We start from the raw sequence: 18,781 nt of genomic DNA on the forward strand, positions 1-18,781 counted from the left end.
TAAATTAGCTATAAAAACCAGGCATATCACTGATCCAGATTCCTTCATGTTCTTTTGTAATTCCTTTTTTTCCAACAGATCAGCAACATTATTGGCTTCTCGATATCTTTGCACAAATTTCACTTTTGAGCTTTGTAATCTCCTTGATGAGGCCATTGGTACCAATGAGGTGCTACTGTCAGCATGTGTTGCAAAGTAGTTCTAAGTTCTAACAACATCATGTACAACAGAGTGGATTCGCGTCTAGTCCTTTAACTTTTTAACTTTTCATATCCCTCGTTGAGCGTGTTTTTAGTTATCCATAATGCATGAATGTTTTTATGGCACAATCGAAAGAAAAAAAAGTAGTTTTATACAGACAACTGAGAAAACAACTCTAAAACAATATACTCCAATGAAGGATCATGACGAACATGTTTGGAACAACAAGTCTCTTGATGAATACCATATGGACCATCAAAAAGAAAAACATGTGAATGGTTGTTTTAAAATTGTATGTTTGCTTGGTACACAAAGAATTTTTGAAAAAAAAATTATCATGTAAAAAAGGATTATTAGGACGACCAAGCGTGAGGGAGGACTCTCTATATGTTGATTTTGTGTCAATATGAAACATTATTTTTTTCCCAATTTGACGAAGATTTGATTTGTTTGGTATTGGTATCCAAAAAATGGTGGTCATTTTTTCCCCAAGTATACCCTTCAGGGGATAGTTAACATGATCGGTGTTTTCTAAAAACAAAATAATCTTTTCTTCGTCCTTTACCGTACCAGCTAAACACCATCATCACCATTACAGGTCTCCTCTCTACAAATTCAATATGCAAATGCCTAACTAAATTAGGTGTGTGTACTTTAGTTGTTTGTGGAAATGCCTGTGAGAGAGAAAAATGTAATGGATATATACTATATTACACTCAACTCCGGGTCAGCTATCAAAAAAAGTACTAATTATTAATTCCTAACCTAAGTCTCCGTGGTTGAATTGTTTGATGAAGCCAAAGCCTTAATTGAATCTCAATGTCCATCAACAGTTAGATGTGCTGACATACTTGCATTTGGTGCTAGAGATAGGACAACCCTCAAAGAGAATACTCTATCAAACACCATCTCTAGCTCACCATGAAGAAGGATGTAACTACAAAATAAATAAGGTTGCCTCAAAAGATATCATGAATGCTATCATGTATTAACATACTCTTACAATTAACTTTCTAAATCCCTCTATTACAGGTTCAAAATTTAATTACTTAATCAAATTAAATTTGATTTATATGAAATTGTTATCAATAACTTTAGTTTATGAGTTCCAACAGATTGTGGGAATGTCTAAGGAAAACGCCAATTTGATTTATTAGTCAAACTTCTATTTATTTCTGTCGAGTTTTCTTGTGTAATTTAGGATTTTTTTTTTCTGAAGGATATTTATGTTATTTTTGTTGAGTTTTCTTATGTAATTTCTTCAATTTGATTGATTCATGTTTGCTTCCGTAGTTCAAGAACTGCTAGAAGAGTTTGATCTCTAATGTTTTTCTCAAGCTATGTTATGGTTATAAATTTGATATGTTTCCCTGTAGGAAGTGGATCCTATTGTAAGAATAATGATTCGTCAAATGCGGAAGGAATGGATACCTTTGTATCCGAGTTAGCAAATGTGATACATGGAATTGATGAAGCTATGAGTTTACAAAGATGCTCAAGCAAGTTTTTCTTTTTGTCTCTTCCAACATTATATAGTCAGGTACTTATTACTTCATCTAATGGTTTTTGTTTCCGGAATCTTGCACATTCACCTTTATGGAAAATACGATACGTTCTAAATCTTTTTCTTTGTTCAGTTAGTACAACATACTTTTTGATAGGTACTGTAATAACCATTTTGTGGGTTTTCGAGCAGTTTAATGCATTGGTAAATCTCCAAATACAGGAGTTAGTGTAAATTGCAACTGGGAATATGTACTTGGTAGTGCAACTCTTATCAGCGTGGTTTTGTTTGTGTTCGTTTGTTACAAACTACTTGGATGAAAAGGTATAGCTTCACAGTCTTTTTTTTCTTCAAAATCATTGGATTTGATTCTGCCTTACACAGTGCAACGTCCTGTTACAGGTGTACGGTGCCCTAAGTCACGATTTATATAGACTGATACCAGATTATTGGAGGCTGATACCATTCCATATAGGAGAAAATGATATTGAGCGATCATATCCGTTGGATCGGCTAAATGGTATCACCTCCTAGTAATGTTGGTATCAGCGTATATAAATCATTCCCCAAGTGTCTGCATTTCCTACTATGTATAATCAGTTCTCTGTTGGTACGAGACTATTGAGTACCCTAACAACTTCTCAGCTGGGACGGTCTTTAATACTGAAGTTCAATTGCTGTCCCCACTTTAAAAAAAAAAGTCAGAAGGGTTAAAAAGAGTTGTCAGGTCGAAAGGGTTTGATCGAGTCAATTACCGAATTCCCTAAGGACGACCGACCTCTAATATTTTCCTCACTTTATAGGGTTCCCAATTCTTTTTTACTGCTACTTTTCTTTGCTGGAAAAATAGCAAATCACTTCACTGAAAATTTTGTTTTCCTCAAATATTAACCCAACCATGGCGAATCAGAAACACTAGCTCCAGCTTCAAATTCTAGGGTTTTCCCTTTTCGCATTTTGAAATCCAATCTAATGAGGAGGTACGAATTTGTCATTCGATGTCTTAATAGTTCGAAATGCTCATTAGATCTCATCTCATCTCATCTGAGTATTTGCTTGTTTTTCAGGGCAGGAGATGTGTTTGGAAGGAGAGGAAATCGACAGCTTAAACAACTCTGGGGACTTCGTGGATTATTAGAACGATTATCTGTTGCACTCATTGTTCTTTTGATCTGTTGTATCTCTCTTTTCACTACTTTCAAGAGTACTACCAATCGCCCTGGGATTCACTCCGGTGTAAGTTCTCTCACACTCTTTAACTCATTTCTGTTTCAATTCGCGTTCATAGACATGAATCAAGTTAAGCCCCAGGTATTCAGCAAAAAAGATTTTTGTATTTGATGAGATTTAGGAAGAAATTATCATCATCAATCAAATTATTGTTGTATTGTGTGCTGGACACAATCTGAATGATTGGAAATATTGGGAATGATGATGGTGATGATATGAGTGGGAACCTATTTTCTTTTTCTTTTTCTAATAACTCTAACACTAGATTAGAGGAGCTCACTGTAAAATGTGATGACTACTTAGATAGTAGTATACAACTTATACTAAACAGTAAATGGACATGCCACATTCCATTTTTGCAAAAACCTATTCTGTTTGGAGAAAGTACAATGTCTCGTTATATGTAATTAGACTAGATACCCTTTTATCCTATGGTGTGGTGTTCATTAAGAACAGAAATTCAGTGAAGATTACGGGCTACCAAATAGATATAAAGATGAAGCTGAATACCATGACCTGGGTGTTCACCTTGTTAACCACTAAACGTGTCTGCTTATTGAAATAACAGTTCATGAATCATACTGTTATCTAGCTAATTGCTTTTCATCTGTTTTTCTATTTGTTGTTCTATACAAGTTTTGAGCTTGACAAATGTGAATAATCAGAAACCGATTAGCGTGGATGAACTATGGGAAACTGCTGCATCTGGTGGTTGGAGACCGTCGTCTGCTCCGCGATCTGACTGGCCTCGTATGTTACCTAGTTCCTTTTAACCCATTTTTAGAATTTTCTGTTTATCGTATCATAGGAAAACTGTTAATATGTGTTTTTTAAGTTATTTACAGGAATATAACATGTTAATAGAGCCCCAATCTTTAAATCAATCTGTTTGTTCTCTTGTGCCAGCCCCTCCAGTTGAGACTAATGGCTATTTGCGCGTCCGTTGCAATGGTGGTTTGAATCAACAAAGAACTGCGGTTTGTGTTTGCTTCTTGTTTACGACTTACAACTTTTAGGATACTGTTTTTTTTTTTTTTTTTGTATCATTTTAATGTAAAAGATCGTTCCCATTTTATGAATGCTGTATTACTGTGGCAGCACATATTTGACGTCTTGGAGATATTATCTTCTGAATTAATAGTTTTTTTTTATGCTCATATCTATATTAGACAATGACTCAACTCGGCATGCCATGGCCTGCCATTAGATGGTCAAGGTATATGTACCCAACCATTTACTTGGATGTGGCTCACCTTGGCAGATCATGACTCATGAGTTGCGACTTACATGGACAGGGCATGACATGTCCAACCATGGTAAACCATGGTTCACTTTCTTAAGCCATTGGCTGGTCAACCATTGCTATTTGAAATGCGGTCTCTGCTTTTGTATAATTATAGGACAAATTTGTAAGCAAACACATTGGTCAAAAATGTAAACCTGACACGTGAACAGTCATACATGAATCACATGATATGCATGTGCCAACTTATATTGGTAAATTTATAATGATTCATAGCCTAGAATCTAAAAATTTGGTAATAAATTATTTATTCACATTATATTTGAAAACTGTTTTCTCCATGCATTTATGTCGATATCAGATAATTAATTTTTTGTATTGTTTTGACATTCTAGATATGCAATGCAGTTCTTGCTGCGCGGATCATGAATGCAACACTAGTATTGCCAGAGTTGGATGCAAATGCTTACTGGAATGATAATAGGTACCAGATTCCTAACCTGTACTACATTTGTCAGATTAATGTAGTTCGATCTATTTATTCTCTAATCTGATAGACAATATTAGTATGCTTGATTCATGCATGATAGCCTATTAGTGCAGTTTTTTTATTCCAAGAGTTATTGTTGGAGTGTTCTATGAGTGTGTTCATAGGTAGAACTGGTTTTGAGTTTGTTCAAATGGTAACTAAGAAAATACCTGGTGTAGTACATCCCAAAAGAAAGCACCATTTTTTTTTTCTTTTCACATATATTGTTCAGAACAGTGTGAAGTGTGGGGCACTCCATTTCATGTACGAGGTTAGACTATTGTGTCTAAAGACAATGTGTTTCAGGACCAAAAAAGAGTATTCTCTTTCTTTTTAACCATTTCAATGTTATTATTGAAGACAATTGTAATGACACCTATTTTGCATCCAGTGGTTTCCAAGGAATCTACGATGTTGAGCATTTCATTAAATCACTAAGATATGACGTGCGTATTGTGGAAACCCTTCCTGAAATTAGCAAGCATGGAAAATCCAAGAAGTTGAAAGCACATCAGGTGAGAGAGAGATAACATTCACTGTGTCTTTAAATGCTTGAAAGTTGTATTTAGTTCTGTCCTTTAGGTTCTCAAATTCTTGCCTGTTTCTGAATTGTCCCTTTCAGATTCGCCCCCCTAGAGATGCTCCTGTTAATTGGTATAAAACAGTTGCTTTAAAAGCCATGAAGGAACACGGTGCCATTTACCTCACCCCCTTTTCACATCGTTTGGAAGAAGAGATTGACAATGCTGAGTATCAGAGGCTGAGGTGCAGAGTTAATTATCACGCCCTTCGGTTTAAGCCTCAAATTATGAAGCTCAGTCAGGCGATAGTCAGCAAACTCCGCTCACAGGGCCACTTCATGTCAATACATCTTCGGTTTGAGATGGATATGCTTTCATTTGCTGGGTAAGTTTTATTCATCTTCATGGAGTGGTTTGGCTTTGTAAGTTAGAACATTACGTATCTAATTGTGGGTCATAAACATATATTCCATCTGGGTTTTTATAGTTCAATATTATACATTGATTCTCTTCACCTGTGAGGAAGTGTTAATGATTATGATGGTAACTGTATAATGCTCTCTCATCCATTTTTCTCTGGGACCTCTATGTTTTCAGGACAGTGGAAAGAAGTTATCATAACACTAGACTTCTCCATTACACTCCATATGATTTTCTAGATAATATAGAAGAGCGCTTTCTTCCTTGACAAATAGGTTATTCCTCTTTGTATCAATGAGGCGATGTGCTTAGCTTGAGTTGCGCTTATCACCTGATTTTGCAAAATTAGTCCAATCTTGTGCAATTGATTGTACCGCTGCACTATACAGCTATATCAATTGAGATATGGAGTCAGTGTGCATTTCTGTTCAACATCCTTAGAATATGAGCTCATTACCAGCATTTGGGTTCTGTTGGAGATTTCTTTTTAATGTTTATTAATTTTATTTTATTTTGGTAAATAGATTTGATTGATGCTAAAAACAATTCGTCTTTCTAACCATCTCATATTTGTGCAACACTACAGGTGCTTTGATATCTTTACACCTGCAGAACAGAAAATATTAAAGAAATACAGAGAAGAAAATTTTGCACCGAAAGAACTCGTTTACGATGAAAGAAGGGCTATCGGGAAATGTCCATTAACTCCAGAAGAGGCAAGTCTTTGTAGTCATCCTTACCATAAGATTCTATGAACTTGAAATTTTAAGTATTGCGCATATTTTAGCTTCAATAGGTTAGAAGTGTGGATGTAGATAACGTACAAGCCTGAATCTTCCTCTCTTACCGAGTGCCAATACGATTTTTTTTCTTCTTTTTGCCACCTTAATTATGGCATGCAGTCTTGAGCCTCCAGTAGTTATTTTCAAGTTAAATTAGATCATCCATTGTGGTTCTGTTGATTTATGTTCTTACACATATCTATGTATCAAAAAATATTTCCCAGTCCACTGATATATTCACTTGCCTTAAGTTCTATGGGAGGCTCTCCCATAGGTTGCCACAAGGTCTATGAAGACTTGTTCTTTTGGATATATGCAGTAACATTATTATTCTAGAATGTAGTTTGTTGCTAATAACTATTGTGTGACAAAACTTGGTAAATTTTACCATACGCCACCAGAGAAAACCTAGTTTAAATTATTAAACACATTGTTTGATAATGCCATCACTCATCATCATATAATGTCTTGTCAATGTTGTTTACCTTTCTTATTGAGATTGGCCGAAACTTCGAAGTTTGTTTGGTTATGTTTGGTAACTGCATTCTAAAGGCACTTTTCTCTGCAGGTAGGTCTGATCTTACGTGCAATGGGATTTGAAAACTCTACCCGCATTTACCTTGCTGCTGGTGAGCTTTTTGGTGGGGATAGATTCATGAAGCCATTTAGAGCGCTATTTCCTCACCTTGCAAACCACAATACCATGGGACTCTCAGCAGATGAACTAGCAGAGGGTACTCGTGGGATGTTAGGCTCTGCAGTGGATTACATGGTTTGTCTTCTATCAGACATTTTCTTGCCAACTTATGACGGTCCAAGCAACTTCGCCAACAATGTCATGGGGCATCGATTATACTACGGATTTCGGACTATCATCCAGCCTGACAGAAAGGCTCTTGCCCCTATTTTTATCAAGAGGGAAAAAGGTCAGACAGCTGATTTTGAAGAATCGGTTAGACGTGTGATGTACAACAGAGAATTTGGAGGACCCCACAAAAGGATCCCTCCAGAATCATTCTATGTAAACTCGTGGCCTGAGTGTTTCTGCCAAATGAACCCGAAAAATACAGCCGATAAATGCCCACCGGAAAATGTAGTTGAGAATCTAAACAGCCGGCTTCAGAGTGAAGAAGGTATGAGGTCATCAAATATGACAGATGGTTGAGGATGCAGATTATGATGTGAAATAGTTGTGTCTGGTATGGTAAAATTGATTGGTGGTTGATTTTGGGGGGAAGGACAAGGCTTCTGCATCGACCACTTTCTGCAGCCCTTTGTACTTTTTTAAGTTTAACACAATGGTTAGAGTAGGGCTTTGGAATATAATGAGCAACCAAGTTCTGCTGTAGTGTAAAAAAAATTGTGGATCTGTAACCTTCATTCTTTCTATTAATCAAGCAGGAAAGTTAGAAAAAAAATAAAATGAAAGAACTATACCATATTATATAGTTTGTGTACTTGAGAGGTTTGTAATGATATTTGTTCTTATTTTTTCACGAACCATTCTTTTTTCTTTTCTTATTTGCTACTAGGGAAACAGAAAAACAGACTAGGAAATGTCACCCTCAGCAAGAATGGGAACCATACATGGAGAAGAGTCTAACCACCAGCCAGCTGAATTGTTATCCTTTAGCAAACTTAGCAAGAGTATGCGCAACAGAGTTGGCACTCTTTTTTAGCAATTTGCATCTTGATACTCCAAGGAATTTCTCCCGTTTCCGGATTGAGAATGTTGACAATGGCATGCGCATCCCCTAATATGAAGTGAATCTAATCAAGCCTTTCTTTACTCCCAGTTGCATTGCCATGGCAAATGATCTACTCTCTCAGCTTCAACTTGGACATGACTAACAAAAACATCAGCGCAGCACCCCCTCCAAGCTGGCCTCCTGGTGGTCTCTTGCAACAGCTGCACAAGCAGAGTATTAAACCCATTTCCCTTCAGCTTGGTTTCTGTATATCCTATTTTTTCGGAAAAATAAATAAAATGAAAATGAGGGGTATTCTCGGTAGTAAAACCCTTAAACCTCAGCAGCTGAACACAAAAAGAGGAACCCTGAACTCAATTCATCACCTTCTCCTGTCTATCTGTCTCTGAATCTCCACTGCATCAAGTTCTCATCTCCTCTTTTGCTAATCCTAATCCAATATATTGAGAGAAAAAACAACAATCTTTGATTTCGATGAAAGCTTTGAGAGTTCTCAGAGCCCTCTCGTCACAGAAACCCAATATTTATTCAACTTCTTCTTCTTTTTCTCTCTTCCGATTCTACTCGGCACAATCTCAATCAGAAAATGATTCAATTGAAGATTACGAAGCTCCTCCTTCGTTTGACAGCAGTGATTATTCATTACCAACTACTGTTGTTGATGCTCCTTCAACCCAAGAACCGATATGGGATAAATCTCATCGAATTAAAGCTGATAAAGTAATCTTTGGTAAAGACACGATTCAGCAGAAATCAATTTTAAAAACTGATGAGAGTAGTAAAAGAGCTAAAATTCTTGCAAGAGCTCTGCTGGAAGCGGGTATGGAGAAATCTGATGTTGAAGAGGAAGACGATATGATTGTTAAAGAGGAGGATCAGAAATCTCTTTCTGTTGGGATTATTGGTGCTCCTAATGCTGGCAAATCTGCTTTGACTAATTTCATGGTTAGTAATTTCTTGTTTCATTCTTATTATACCCAAAATGAGGATTTTAAATTACCATTTTAATCATTTATCTCATATATTTGTGGGTGGATTTAGGGTTTTGTGTGTATGATCACGTGAATTGGGAAGCTGGTTTAGTTTACTATCTGGTGATTGATAATTTTAGAACTTGGAAAGGAAGGTTATTGTGTAATCGTAAGCATGTTTAAAGGAGATTACTTGCTTGAGAATCCAGAATTGTGTACTAGAATTTGTATGGGTAGGGGACGATGAGGATAACTTATGTTCTATTGTATCCAGTAGATGGATTTGACTGTAAAATTGCTTTGGTTTCTGTAAAGAATTCATCCACAAAACACTTTCACTGATTCTATTATTTTTACTAAACAAAGGTATTAAATCTATGCAAGGTCCAGCAACATTTAGGAAAATTATAAAGTGAAAAGATATAGCACTAACTTGCAAATGTGGTAAGCAACAGTCACCAAGATACACTATCTACACTGCAGACTGATCCTTAGAGATCCTCTTTATGATTTTAATTCTCTCTTTTTAATGAAATCTTTTTGTTTTATGTCAAAGGATGATATGATTTAAAATGAATTATCTTCCGATTGTATTCGAAGAGATTATCATCAGAAAATAATCACTTCTGGTTCGTAGTTTAACTATCGGACTAATACTCGCAAAAGGTTTCTACTTGCCATTTTCTCTTCTTAATATATGATTTTTCTACATAGGTTGGATCAAAAGTCGCTGCTGTTTCGCGTAAGACAAATACGACTACGCACGAAGTTTTAGGAGTGATGACCAAAGGAAACACTCAAATGGTTAGTTCATTATCTTCATTTGTCTCTTCGTGTAATTTTTCAAACACCAGATATAAACTTAACTGTCTTTCTAAAATATCATCTTTGCATCCCAATCTTATAAGTGTCAACTAAAGCTCTCCATTATTAATCGCTACTTTTGGGTCTATAATCATGTATTCAGCTAGATTTAAGGACACACATTTAGAAAATGTTTGAGAAGGTACGCTATTTAAGTTTAGATAAGTTGTAGGCATTCACAACGTAGATAAGTGAGGACACTTAGTGACAGATGAAGGTCACTGTCAGAAACATCGGCATCAGATCTATCATGCTTTTAGTCACAGAATTTCAGGCAGCTTCTCCTAGACTTCTTTCTTTAGAAAAGAATCATATAGTTGAGCTGTGTTGTGATAGCAAATGTTCATTTTCACTATTCAGCTCAGACTCAAGTTAAAACTAGTCTACATGAGAACCATTGCTCGAGAGACAATGAAGATTGCATCAGTATAAATGAAGGTATTAAAGGCTGGATCAGGAAATTGAATCAGAATCCTCATGTTGTGGCACCCAATATCTCAATTGATTAGGCAAAAAAGGATAAAAACCTGAAATCAAGTTGCAAGAGTATCTTTTGAAGGGAAATCAGAAATGACATTTTTTTCTTTACATAATTAGTTCTGCGGGTATGTACAATCTGTCTTGTCTTAAAAAAAATGAGATTTGGTTCTATTTGAGTATTCTTCACAGTTCAAAGTAGAAAATTTAATGTGTACACTCTTCTAGGTTCTTTCCCCTGCTATTAATCTTGATAAATGCTCAACTGCTAATGAGGCAACATAGAAGTGAGCTCGGTGGTATCTCTTCTTTTTATGTTGCGAAACTGCAATCTACTTTGAGAGTGTATTAATTGCTTGTTGTACACAGTGCTTTTTTGACACACCGGGGTTGATGTTAAGGAGTAGCGGACATCCTTGTAAAACAGATGTAGGAGTTCGGGTTGAAAGCGCCTGGAGCTCAGTTAATCTTTATGATGTGCTTATGGTTGTTTTTGACGTCTACAGACATCTTTCCAAGTAACATATGAATGCATTTTAGTTTTCTATCTGATGACTGGGTATTATACTCTGAATCATGGACTAATTCTTAAATTCATAACTAGGCCTGACAAGAGGGTGATAAGATTGATCAACCACGTAGGAGCTCAGGTACACCCAAAACAGAAGCGGGTATTGTGCATGAATAAGGTTGATTTAGTCGAGAATAAAAAAGATTTGTTGAAGGTTGCCAAGGAATTTGGAGATCTTCCTGGTTATGAGAGGTTCGGCTTACTATTATGTTTGATAATGAATTTTATGTGGTGTGCTGATCATCTACTTACGATTTATTCTCTAATTTCTCTTTTAATCCTCGTACATATAGATATTTTATGATTTCTGGGCTCAAAGGTTCGGGGGTTAAAGATCTTTCTAAATATTTGATGGAGCAGGCATGTACCCACTTCCTGATCTCATTATTACAAATTAATATACTGATAGTAGATCTAACACTATTGGACTCACTTAATCATATAAAAGCATCAGGTTACATCATAGAGTCTAAAAAATGGCATCATAGTGAAAGGTCAACACAAAAAAAAATGGATTTGGTACTCATGCAGTCAATTGGATATATTACTCCAAGACCTTCATTTTCTTAGAGAACTCTTCAGTATTTATCATTAAACATCATTGTTAAAATCACATCGAGTGGATGTTGATGTTGTTGTAATCTTCATGTCTAAACCTTTCAGTGCTTATCATGATTAGGCAGTTAAAAGACCGTGGGAAGAAGATCCGACTGCTATGACTGAAGATATTATGAAAAATATATCATTAGAAGTTGTGCGTGAAAAGTTGCTAGACCATATTCACCAGGTATTGGTTATGTTCTTTCCATGTATTCTAAAGGTATAGTTACGCCTTGGGCAAGAGCTCCTCGTAACATTTTCTTTTTTTTCCTCTCAGGAAATTCCTTATACTCTAGAACATCGCTTGATCGACTGGAAGGATTTGAAAGATGGTTCTCTTAGGATTGAGCAGCATTTGATTGTTTCTAAACCAAGTCAGCGCAGAATACTTATCGGAAAGAAAGGCTCTAAAATAGGGTAATCTAACTTACGACATATCCCTAATTCTTCGCCCAGATTTATTCGTGTGTCCTTGCTCTGGATTTATTTTAAGCTAATTTTGAGACAACAAAAGTACGAGGATTTTAAAAGGAACGAAATTGTGGCAATTTCATTAGTAATTAAACTTAAGTATGTTATATAGTATATATTTGAGTGGGGGGTTCTGTTTTTTTTTTTTACCTAATCCTAACATAATAACCCCTTCAATTGTTTACTTAAGTTCCTTCGACATCAAAAGCAGGCCAAAAATGCAATATTCCCATCTCAGCCTCTTAACTCCAAAGAACATAGGCAATGCGGGTGAACACTACTAGGGTATATATATAGTTCTGCTTGAATGGATGTGGTTAATTTGTCGTGCAATCTAGTTATTTTATTCAGAGCTTTGTTGATTGGACGCCGTGTGAAAGTACCAAATGGTAGTCTTACTGCTTGACTGAATTGTTCTTGGATTGTTCCTTATACCGTTTCTCTTTAATTATGCTTGCTACAGTTGGTATTGGTTAATATAGGCGTGATGCAAGTATTAGAAATTTATTTGTTGTGTAGTTTCATCATTTGGTTTTGGTTATGATTTGTTGTTTCAAACTGGATAATAATTGAGTGAAAACGGGCTGTGAGTTTTTGTCATGTTATAGAAGTGTTGAATATTCAGGCTTTTGGTGTTTTGATTTATGAAGTCTCAATATCAACAGTCAGAATCTAACAATTTCCTCCCTTCAAACTATGGCATGTCTTGCTTTTACATTATATAGATACTCACCTGATACCAAACATGGCCAAATTTGAGAAAACGATATATTGTATACCTATACTGCTTGGGATTGATTTTTTGGGCAACTGACTAAGAGTTGTTGTATGTACTTGTGGGTTTATTCAAACAGGAGAATAGGGATGGAAGCAAATGAAGAACTGAGATCCATATTCAAGAAGGATGTGCATCTCATTATCCAAGTCAGAGTCGCATGACATAGTGTTGGATATATTGACGGGTCTGTCAAATGCGTCATCTAGGCTTATCCTCCTCCTTGTACATACAGATAGTCCTGATAACAGTTACAGTTCGACTCACAACCAAGTAAGGAATTATAATCTTCTTTTCAGCCATGCTCAAGTTTGCCCGGAAAAGTAATGGCAGCTGCTGGTTGATCATTTCCTAATGCGGGTCAAGTTCGAAGCCGCACATATTAAGATCAAGCCTTATGTGGAAATTAAATGATGGCTGTCCGTTGATCGTTTTCCGCTGCGGGTTAACTTTGAAGCTCGATACCTGTACCTGTTTTGGTCTAATGAGTCCTGAAGACAGTCTTATCTTATAGCTGGCATGAAAGTGTTGCAGTTGTATTTGAGTTTGCCTCTTTGAATTGATTTGTCAAACAGAACGTCAAGAACATTATCTATTTTTGTTTCTAAAGGATTAAAGTGCAAGTTGGAAACGGCAGTCGGTAGATTTTTTTTTTTTTTTTTTTGAAGCAGGCAGTTCGTAGATAGTAATTATTTGTTGTTACTGAGGGGAAGTAATTATTATTTTTTATTCTAAATAAAATTTACTAACCTTATTATGATTCTTATTGTAATGAATTTCCCCCCTTGAAACTATGGCATTTCTCTCATTGGAATTACATAACTGTCAGAATCTAACAATTTATCCCCTTGAAACTACGGCTCCATTAGAATAACAGAATGAACTTTTTGTTAGCTTAATTGCTTTCTAGCATGATCTTAACCATCATATTCACCAGCAAATGGTATAACTCAGATTAATTCAAGTTCCTTGCTCAAAGAAATAATTTGCTTCTGATGGAGGTTCCTTTGTCAAAGATGATTGCATCAAGTACTACAGGGGTACCATCTTACAATTATTGCATTGTGGGAAATCCATGGTCACTGCAGCATCCTGTGGGTGCAAATAGCAAATCGGCTCAAAGTATGCTGTAGTAACAGTAAGCTTAAAGCCAAAATGAATTCACAGTAGACACAGATCAAGAAAAAGGTCGTCCTAATAGGAGAGCCCCTAGAGCAAAAACAATCCATGTGTATGCGATGCAAATTCTTCAGATCTAACTCTCGTACACCGAACAGATGCAGTACCACTATCAAATAAGAACTTACAAAAGGAAAAAGAAACGAAAATGATACTAAGCACTGTTCTTTTTTTCCTTCAAATTTATGTTACCACAGCAAACATTTACAGCTACCAAATTTTACAAACATTAAATTTGAGGGCATTCAAAGGAACAGAAGAAAATCAATCAACAATTATGAAAGGCGTCCAGCAGATCGAACACGTAATTTGTCAGCAACGTAAAGCAGGTGACTGATATTTGTTGAAGGGTAATGCTGCAAAAGCTTGAGATTGGAAGTAAAATCCCCTGCTATTAGACGTCTGCGGATCAAAACCAACATGGCACAGCATACTCTAAGTAGAGTTTCCTGAATGTAAAAGAATGTCATAAAAAGCAGTTAGATATAGGACATGTTTTTGCCTCTGAAACTGTGTCGTAAAGAGGCCTCGTATTTGTAGAATTGCAGAAATATAGATCTCATATTCAGGAAAACTATTGTTGGACTCAAAGAAAAGAAGAAAAAAAGGCTTTCGGTCAAAATCTTATAAAGATCACAAAAAGAAAGAACAAAGCTTACCTGAGGACCCTCCGGGTCACTCAAAAGGGTGTCCCAAATATGAACACTGTCTGCAAAATTGAACTCTTGAGTCAACAAGAGGGTTATCCACCTAAATGCATAGAACTGGGGATTGACCTGCCGGTTCAAACGAAGAGCAGATCAGCATAAGATGCAATATATTTATTCAAGCAACTACAAATAATCTTTTTAAACATCCTAGAGATTGATAATGAATGCTAAACCTTTATTTTAAACTACTTGCAAGGACAATGTCAGACAGGTGTGGGCAATCCAAGTTGACAACTCAAAGCGATGAAGCAAATAAAATCATGTTGTAATTTGGACCAATTTAATTACTAGCAAATGCAGCTCGAGGAATCCCATGTATTTATAACCCAAAAGACGACATACTGTATCAAGCTTAGAACGTGTCACAATATAAGTTGGTTAAGAGTGATAAGTAAGAAACCATCATTGTTACAACTTCGACATACGAGACTTTACCTAAGTATCTTCAAATGAGAATGCAAATGTTCGAATAATCAAAATAGGTTGGAAAAAGTCAGAAGACCACACAATAATTGGTAAAATGATATGCTCATATTAGTCTGTACGTTTCACTCTTAACTAAGATAACAGTCAGTTAATTTCTACCATGATGTGCTCATAATAGTTGATACATACCACGCAAGTAAGATCAGGGATTGGTGGAACTCAAGTATCCTAACGGCCAGTGATTTTTTCAGGCCCAAAATTTAGTACATGTGGCATTATTAGATTAGTTTGCAAAGCAACTTTCAGGCTCTGCTCATAGATGTTCTGTAGAAAGATATAAGAAAACTTAAAGTTGACAATATCATAGTTGAATCATATCTTACTTTTGTAGTAACCTCCAAATGGCGCCAGAGCTCTTCATCATGCTCCTTTAGAAGCTGTGACAATTTACCGATTGTGGAACGGATGCCTACAACGCTGTTATCAAGTTGCTGGCAGAAATTATCCCGAAAACCACTCAACAACTCAACAAAGCAAAAAAAGGTATCTGCCTCTGCATTGGCCTGCACATCAAAACAAAAAAGACAACGGTGAATAGAATACAGGAATGCTCTTTTTCCTAAAAACACAGACTTTTTTTTTCCACAAAAATAATGTCACTAAATTTCAACGACCATTACCAGGAAATATTTTCTTATGCAATCTTGAACCATTTTCTACACCTGCTCTCATATTCATAATTGTTTGTTTCATATGGATTTTCAACTAGCTGGTGTTTGAAATTGGCTTAAAGAATTGTGAGATAAAATTCATGGTATCCTAAGGAAAGAATTTCTGACGAACAAAGACTGGTAAATTATACGATAATAGCTCCATATAAGAACTAGTTTGATTCCTCATTAAATGACAATGTATTAACTAGGAAGTAAAATCGAAGGCTTAATATGATGGTGTCGGGAATGTGAGTTTTCAGATACAACAGCAATGTAAACTGCAGAATGTTTCCATGCATGAGTGACTTATTATATGTGGGATACAGAAATTAGATACAAGAAATGAATAGCTTTTCTTACAGCATTTTCCTCATCTGGATCATTCTTGAACACATAATAAAGAGGTGCCAGCACTTCATTCATTCCTTGAACATATCTTATTCCCGGATTCAACTTTGCAAATATAATCAGTATACGCCTCAAGGCTTCCTGAAAGCAAGATACGATTTCAAACATGCATCAGCCAAATCCCTCGAACCTATGCTATGTAGGACTAACGAAACTGCAGAAACAAAAATATAACAAGGTCTCACCTGATTAGCCTTTGCGAAGGATGAATCCCCCGAGAAGAAGTGCATGTCTGGATGAGTGCGCATTACATCACGATCAATTTGTTCAATGATCTCAGTGTCCTACAATAATAAGATATGTTAAAATGGCGAGTCATACATATGCCAGAGTTGTACGACTTTATCGAGTTAAACACTAGAAATTCAGTTACTGGCTGGAAAAGGAAGATCATAATGCAAAGCTACTTAAAGTTGAGATGCACCTGAAAGAACTGATTCCATACGCTAGTCTTTCCAAGGCTCAGAGGGTGCTCGTCCTGAGTAATCTCTGCCCTTGGTAGCATTCCAGTCCCTTCGCCATCATTTCCCGATGCAGATTTCTCCATCCTCCTAGTAACTTCTGACTAGCTAGCCACATAAGAATTCAGTCCGAATACTCTTCTCAAAACAAACAAAGAGGCAGACAAAGCTCATTGCTAAACCTAGTTACCAATGTAGGCACAACTTTCCATTTTAACAATTGTCATAAGGAAGAAAAAGCTAAATGGTCATCATTATGATCACAGTGAACAACATATATAACCATGCATGCTTAATAAACAAAGAAGCAAACTATAACTAAGAATATGCTTAAGTTCGACTCACAGGATTCAGAAGAAGCTCATCAGTAAAATGCTTGTATTGAGATCGCTTCTTAACTAATTCAGACATCCATAATCCACGATCAGTTGGCAAATATCCCAATAATAGCTGCCAAAACATCCCACATTGTACAAATAAGCCTTCTAGAAAATATAAACAGATAAATTTCATTTTTCTTTACCCTAATTCTCATTGAAAAACAATTCAGTTCAACTCCAACCCACAAATTCAAACAAAATCACACTACCTTCCACACAGTAGGTCGAATCCCAGCACCATCAGGTATACCTTGTGATGCTAATTTTTGCAATTCACGTATATTAACTATTTTCCTTGAAAGCTGAGATTCACAAAATCAAAAACAAACAAAATTCAATAAAATCCATAAAAAAAATCCACATTCTAATTCGAGCTGAAACCCTAAAATGAAACAAGCCGCACCTCTTGTAACAGTTGAGACTGCCGAGAAATTTCTTCAGCTGAAATAACCGAGGACGATGATGATGATGTATCATTTTCAGGTGATTCAACTTTCTGTACAGTAATTCTTGGAGGTGGTTCAGGAATTGGAGGTTGGATCGGAGGAGGAGGAGAAGATGGTTCAGTAGAATAATATGCTGTTGATTTGGGAGAAGAAGAATGACGATGATTATTATTATTATTAACACGATCATCAGATTCCGATGAAGGATTTGAAGATGACCATAGAGAACTGTTTAGCCAATCTGGTACACCTTTCTTTACCATTTCTGGTGAAATCGAATCGGAATTTGTGGATTTCTGTGTGTTGTTTTTTTCACTTACTGGTCTTCCACCTTAGGGTTTGGAAGATTAAATTAGTTTGTTATTGATTAAACAGAAACTGGGGCAGTACTGTTTGGGGCTAAAATGCGCTTGGCAAGGACGTGCAGATGGGGTACCGTATGTTAGTTGGGACACTTATTGGAAGAGTGGGTGCATCATCCAGTCCAAAACCGGTTTATATGCGAGACAGCCGAGACTGCGTGCACGAGATCATGAGATTCATGACCCATCATCTTTCGACCTGTCCCAATAGCCTGTTTGATTGCCAGAGGACTCGATACCAGAGGTAAAGTTGCTTCACAAAAGTTTTTCGAATACCAAAAGTATAAGTCAAAAGAAAAATATTTTTATTTCATAAAAAGTCAATTTTTTTACTTCTAGAAGTCATTCAAATATTGTGTACTCAAACTAATTCCAGAAGTCAAAAAGTAATTTCTGGAGTGGTATCAAAACAACCTATTTCTTATTATTTTTAGAAGAAATAGAAACTTCTTCCTGCGTGCAAGGAAATTAAACTTGGCTTTCTGACAGATGACAACAGAGATTTGAGGCCTGCAGATATCCTTGTTCTCAACTGGGAGAATGGTCAAGATGTTTGTATAGACGTTACAGGTGTTTCTCCCTTCACTGGTGAAGGTGTTTGCTCTTTCGTCCCATGAAAAGCTATTTCTAACGTTGTTTCTCGAAAACGTACTAAATACTTGGATAAATGCGTTTCACACGTTTATGATCTGGGTGTTTTAGCTTTGTCTACTTTAGGGGAGCTTGGCGAAGATACTTTGTGTTTTTCAAGCGTTTGAAGAATTGTTTAGTTAACAACGATGCTAGTAGTGGCTTGGCTAGTTTTATTTTTCATAGATTAGGCATTAC

General features: G+C 36.2%; 3 protein-coding genes across 3 annotated transcripts; 2 read left to right on the forward strand and 1 right to left on the reverse strand.

The window, feature by feature from the left end:
- Nucleotides 1-2,520: 2,520 nt before the first annotated feature.
- On the forward strand, nucleotides 2,521-7,871 carry LOC113283012 (O-fucosyltransferase 1-like). Its single transcript, XM_026532139.1, has 9 exons — nucleotides 2,521-2,685; nucleotides 2,773-2,941; nucleotides 3,601-3,685; nucleotides 3,842-3,912; nucleotides 4,574-4,662; nucleotides 5,099-5,222; nucleotides 5,330-5,613; nucleotides 6,235-6,364; nucleotides 6,999-7,871. Exons 1-9 carry the CDS (start codon nucleotides 2,678-2,680, stop codon nucleotides 7,593-7,595), a joined length of 1,557 nt encoding a protein of 518 aa, XP_026387924.1. The 5' UTR covers nucleotides 2,521-2,677; the 3' UTR covers nucleotides 7,596-7,871.
- A 604-nt stretch (nucleotides 7,872-8,475) lies between these two features.
- LOC113283013 (GTP-binding protein ERG-like) lies at nucleotides 8,476-13,586 on the forward strand. Its single transcript, XM_026532140.1, has 8 exons — nucleotides 8,476-9,084; nucleotides 9,825-9,914; nucleotides 10,821-10,969; nucleotides 11,056-11,214; nucleotides 11,316-11,382; nucleotides 11,702-11,809; nucleotides 11,900-12,039; nucleotides 12,948-13,586. The coding sequence occupies exons 1-8, from the start codon at nucleotides 8,614-8,616 to the stop codon at nucleotides 13,030-13,032; spliced, it is 1,269 nt and encodes a 422-aa protein (XP_026387925.1). The 5' UTR covers nucleotides 8,476-8,613; the 3' UTR covers nucleotides 13,033-13,586.
- Nucleotides 13,587-14,100: 514 nt separating this feature from the next.
- On the reverse strand, nucleotides 14,101-17,947 carry LOC113283014 (TBC1 domain family member 13-like). Its single transcript, XM_026532141.1, has 9 exons — nucleotides 17,549-17,947; nucleotides 17,355-17,447; nucleotides 17,111-17,215; nucleotides 16,729-16,869; nucleotides 16,490-16,588; nucleotides 16,257-16,385; nucleotides 15,567-15,746; nucleotides 14,707-14,823; nucleotides 14,101-14,496 (listed from the first exon to the last, which is right to left on the reverse strand). Exons 1-9 carry the CDS (start codon nucleotides 17,852-17,854, stop codon nucleotides 14,323-14,325), a joined length of 1,344 nt encoding a protein of 447 aa, XP_026387926.1. The 5' UTR covers nucleotides 17,855-17,947; the 3' UTR covers nucleotides 14,101-14,322.
- Between the last annotated feature and the right edge of the window lie 834 nt (nucleotides 17,948-18,781).

Source organism: Papaver somniferum, chromosome 5 (genome assembly GCF_003573695.1).
Source record: "Papaver somniferum cultivar HN1 chromosome 5, ASM357369v1, whole genome shotgun sequence".
NCBI lineage: Eukaryota > Viridiplantae > Streptophyta > Magnoliopsida > Ranunculales > Papaveraceae > Papaver > Papaver somniferum.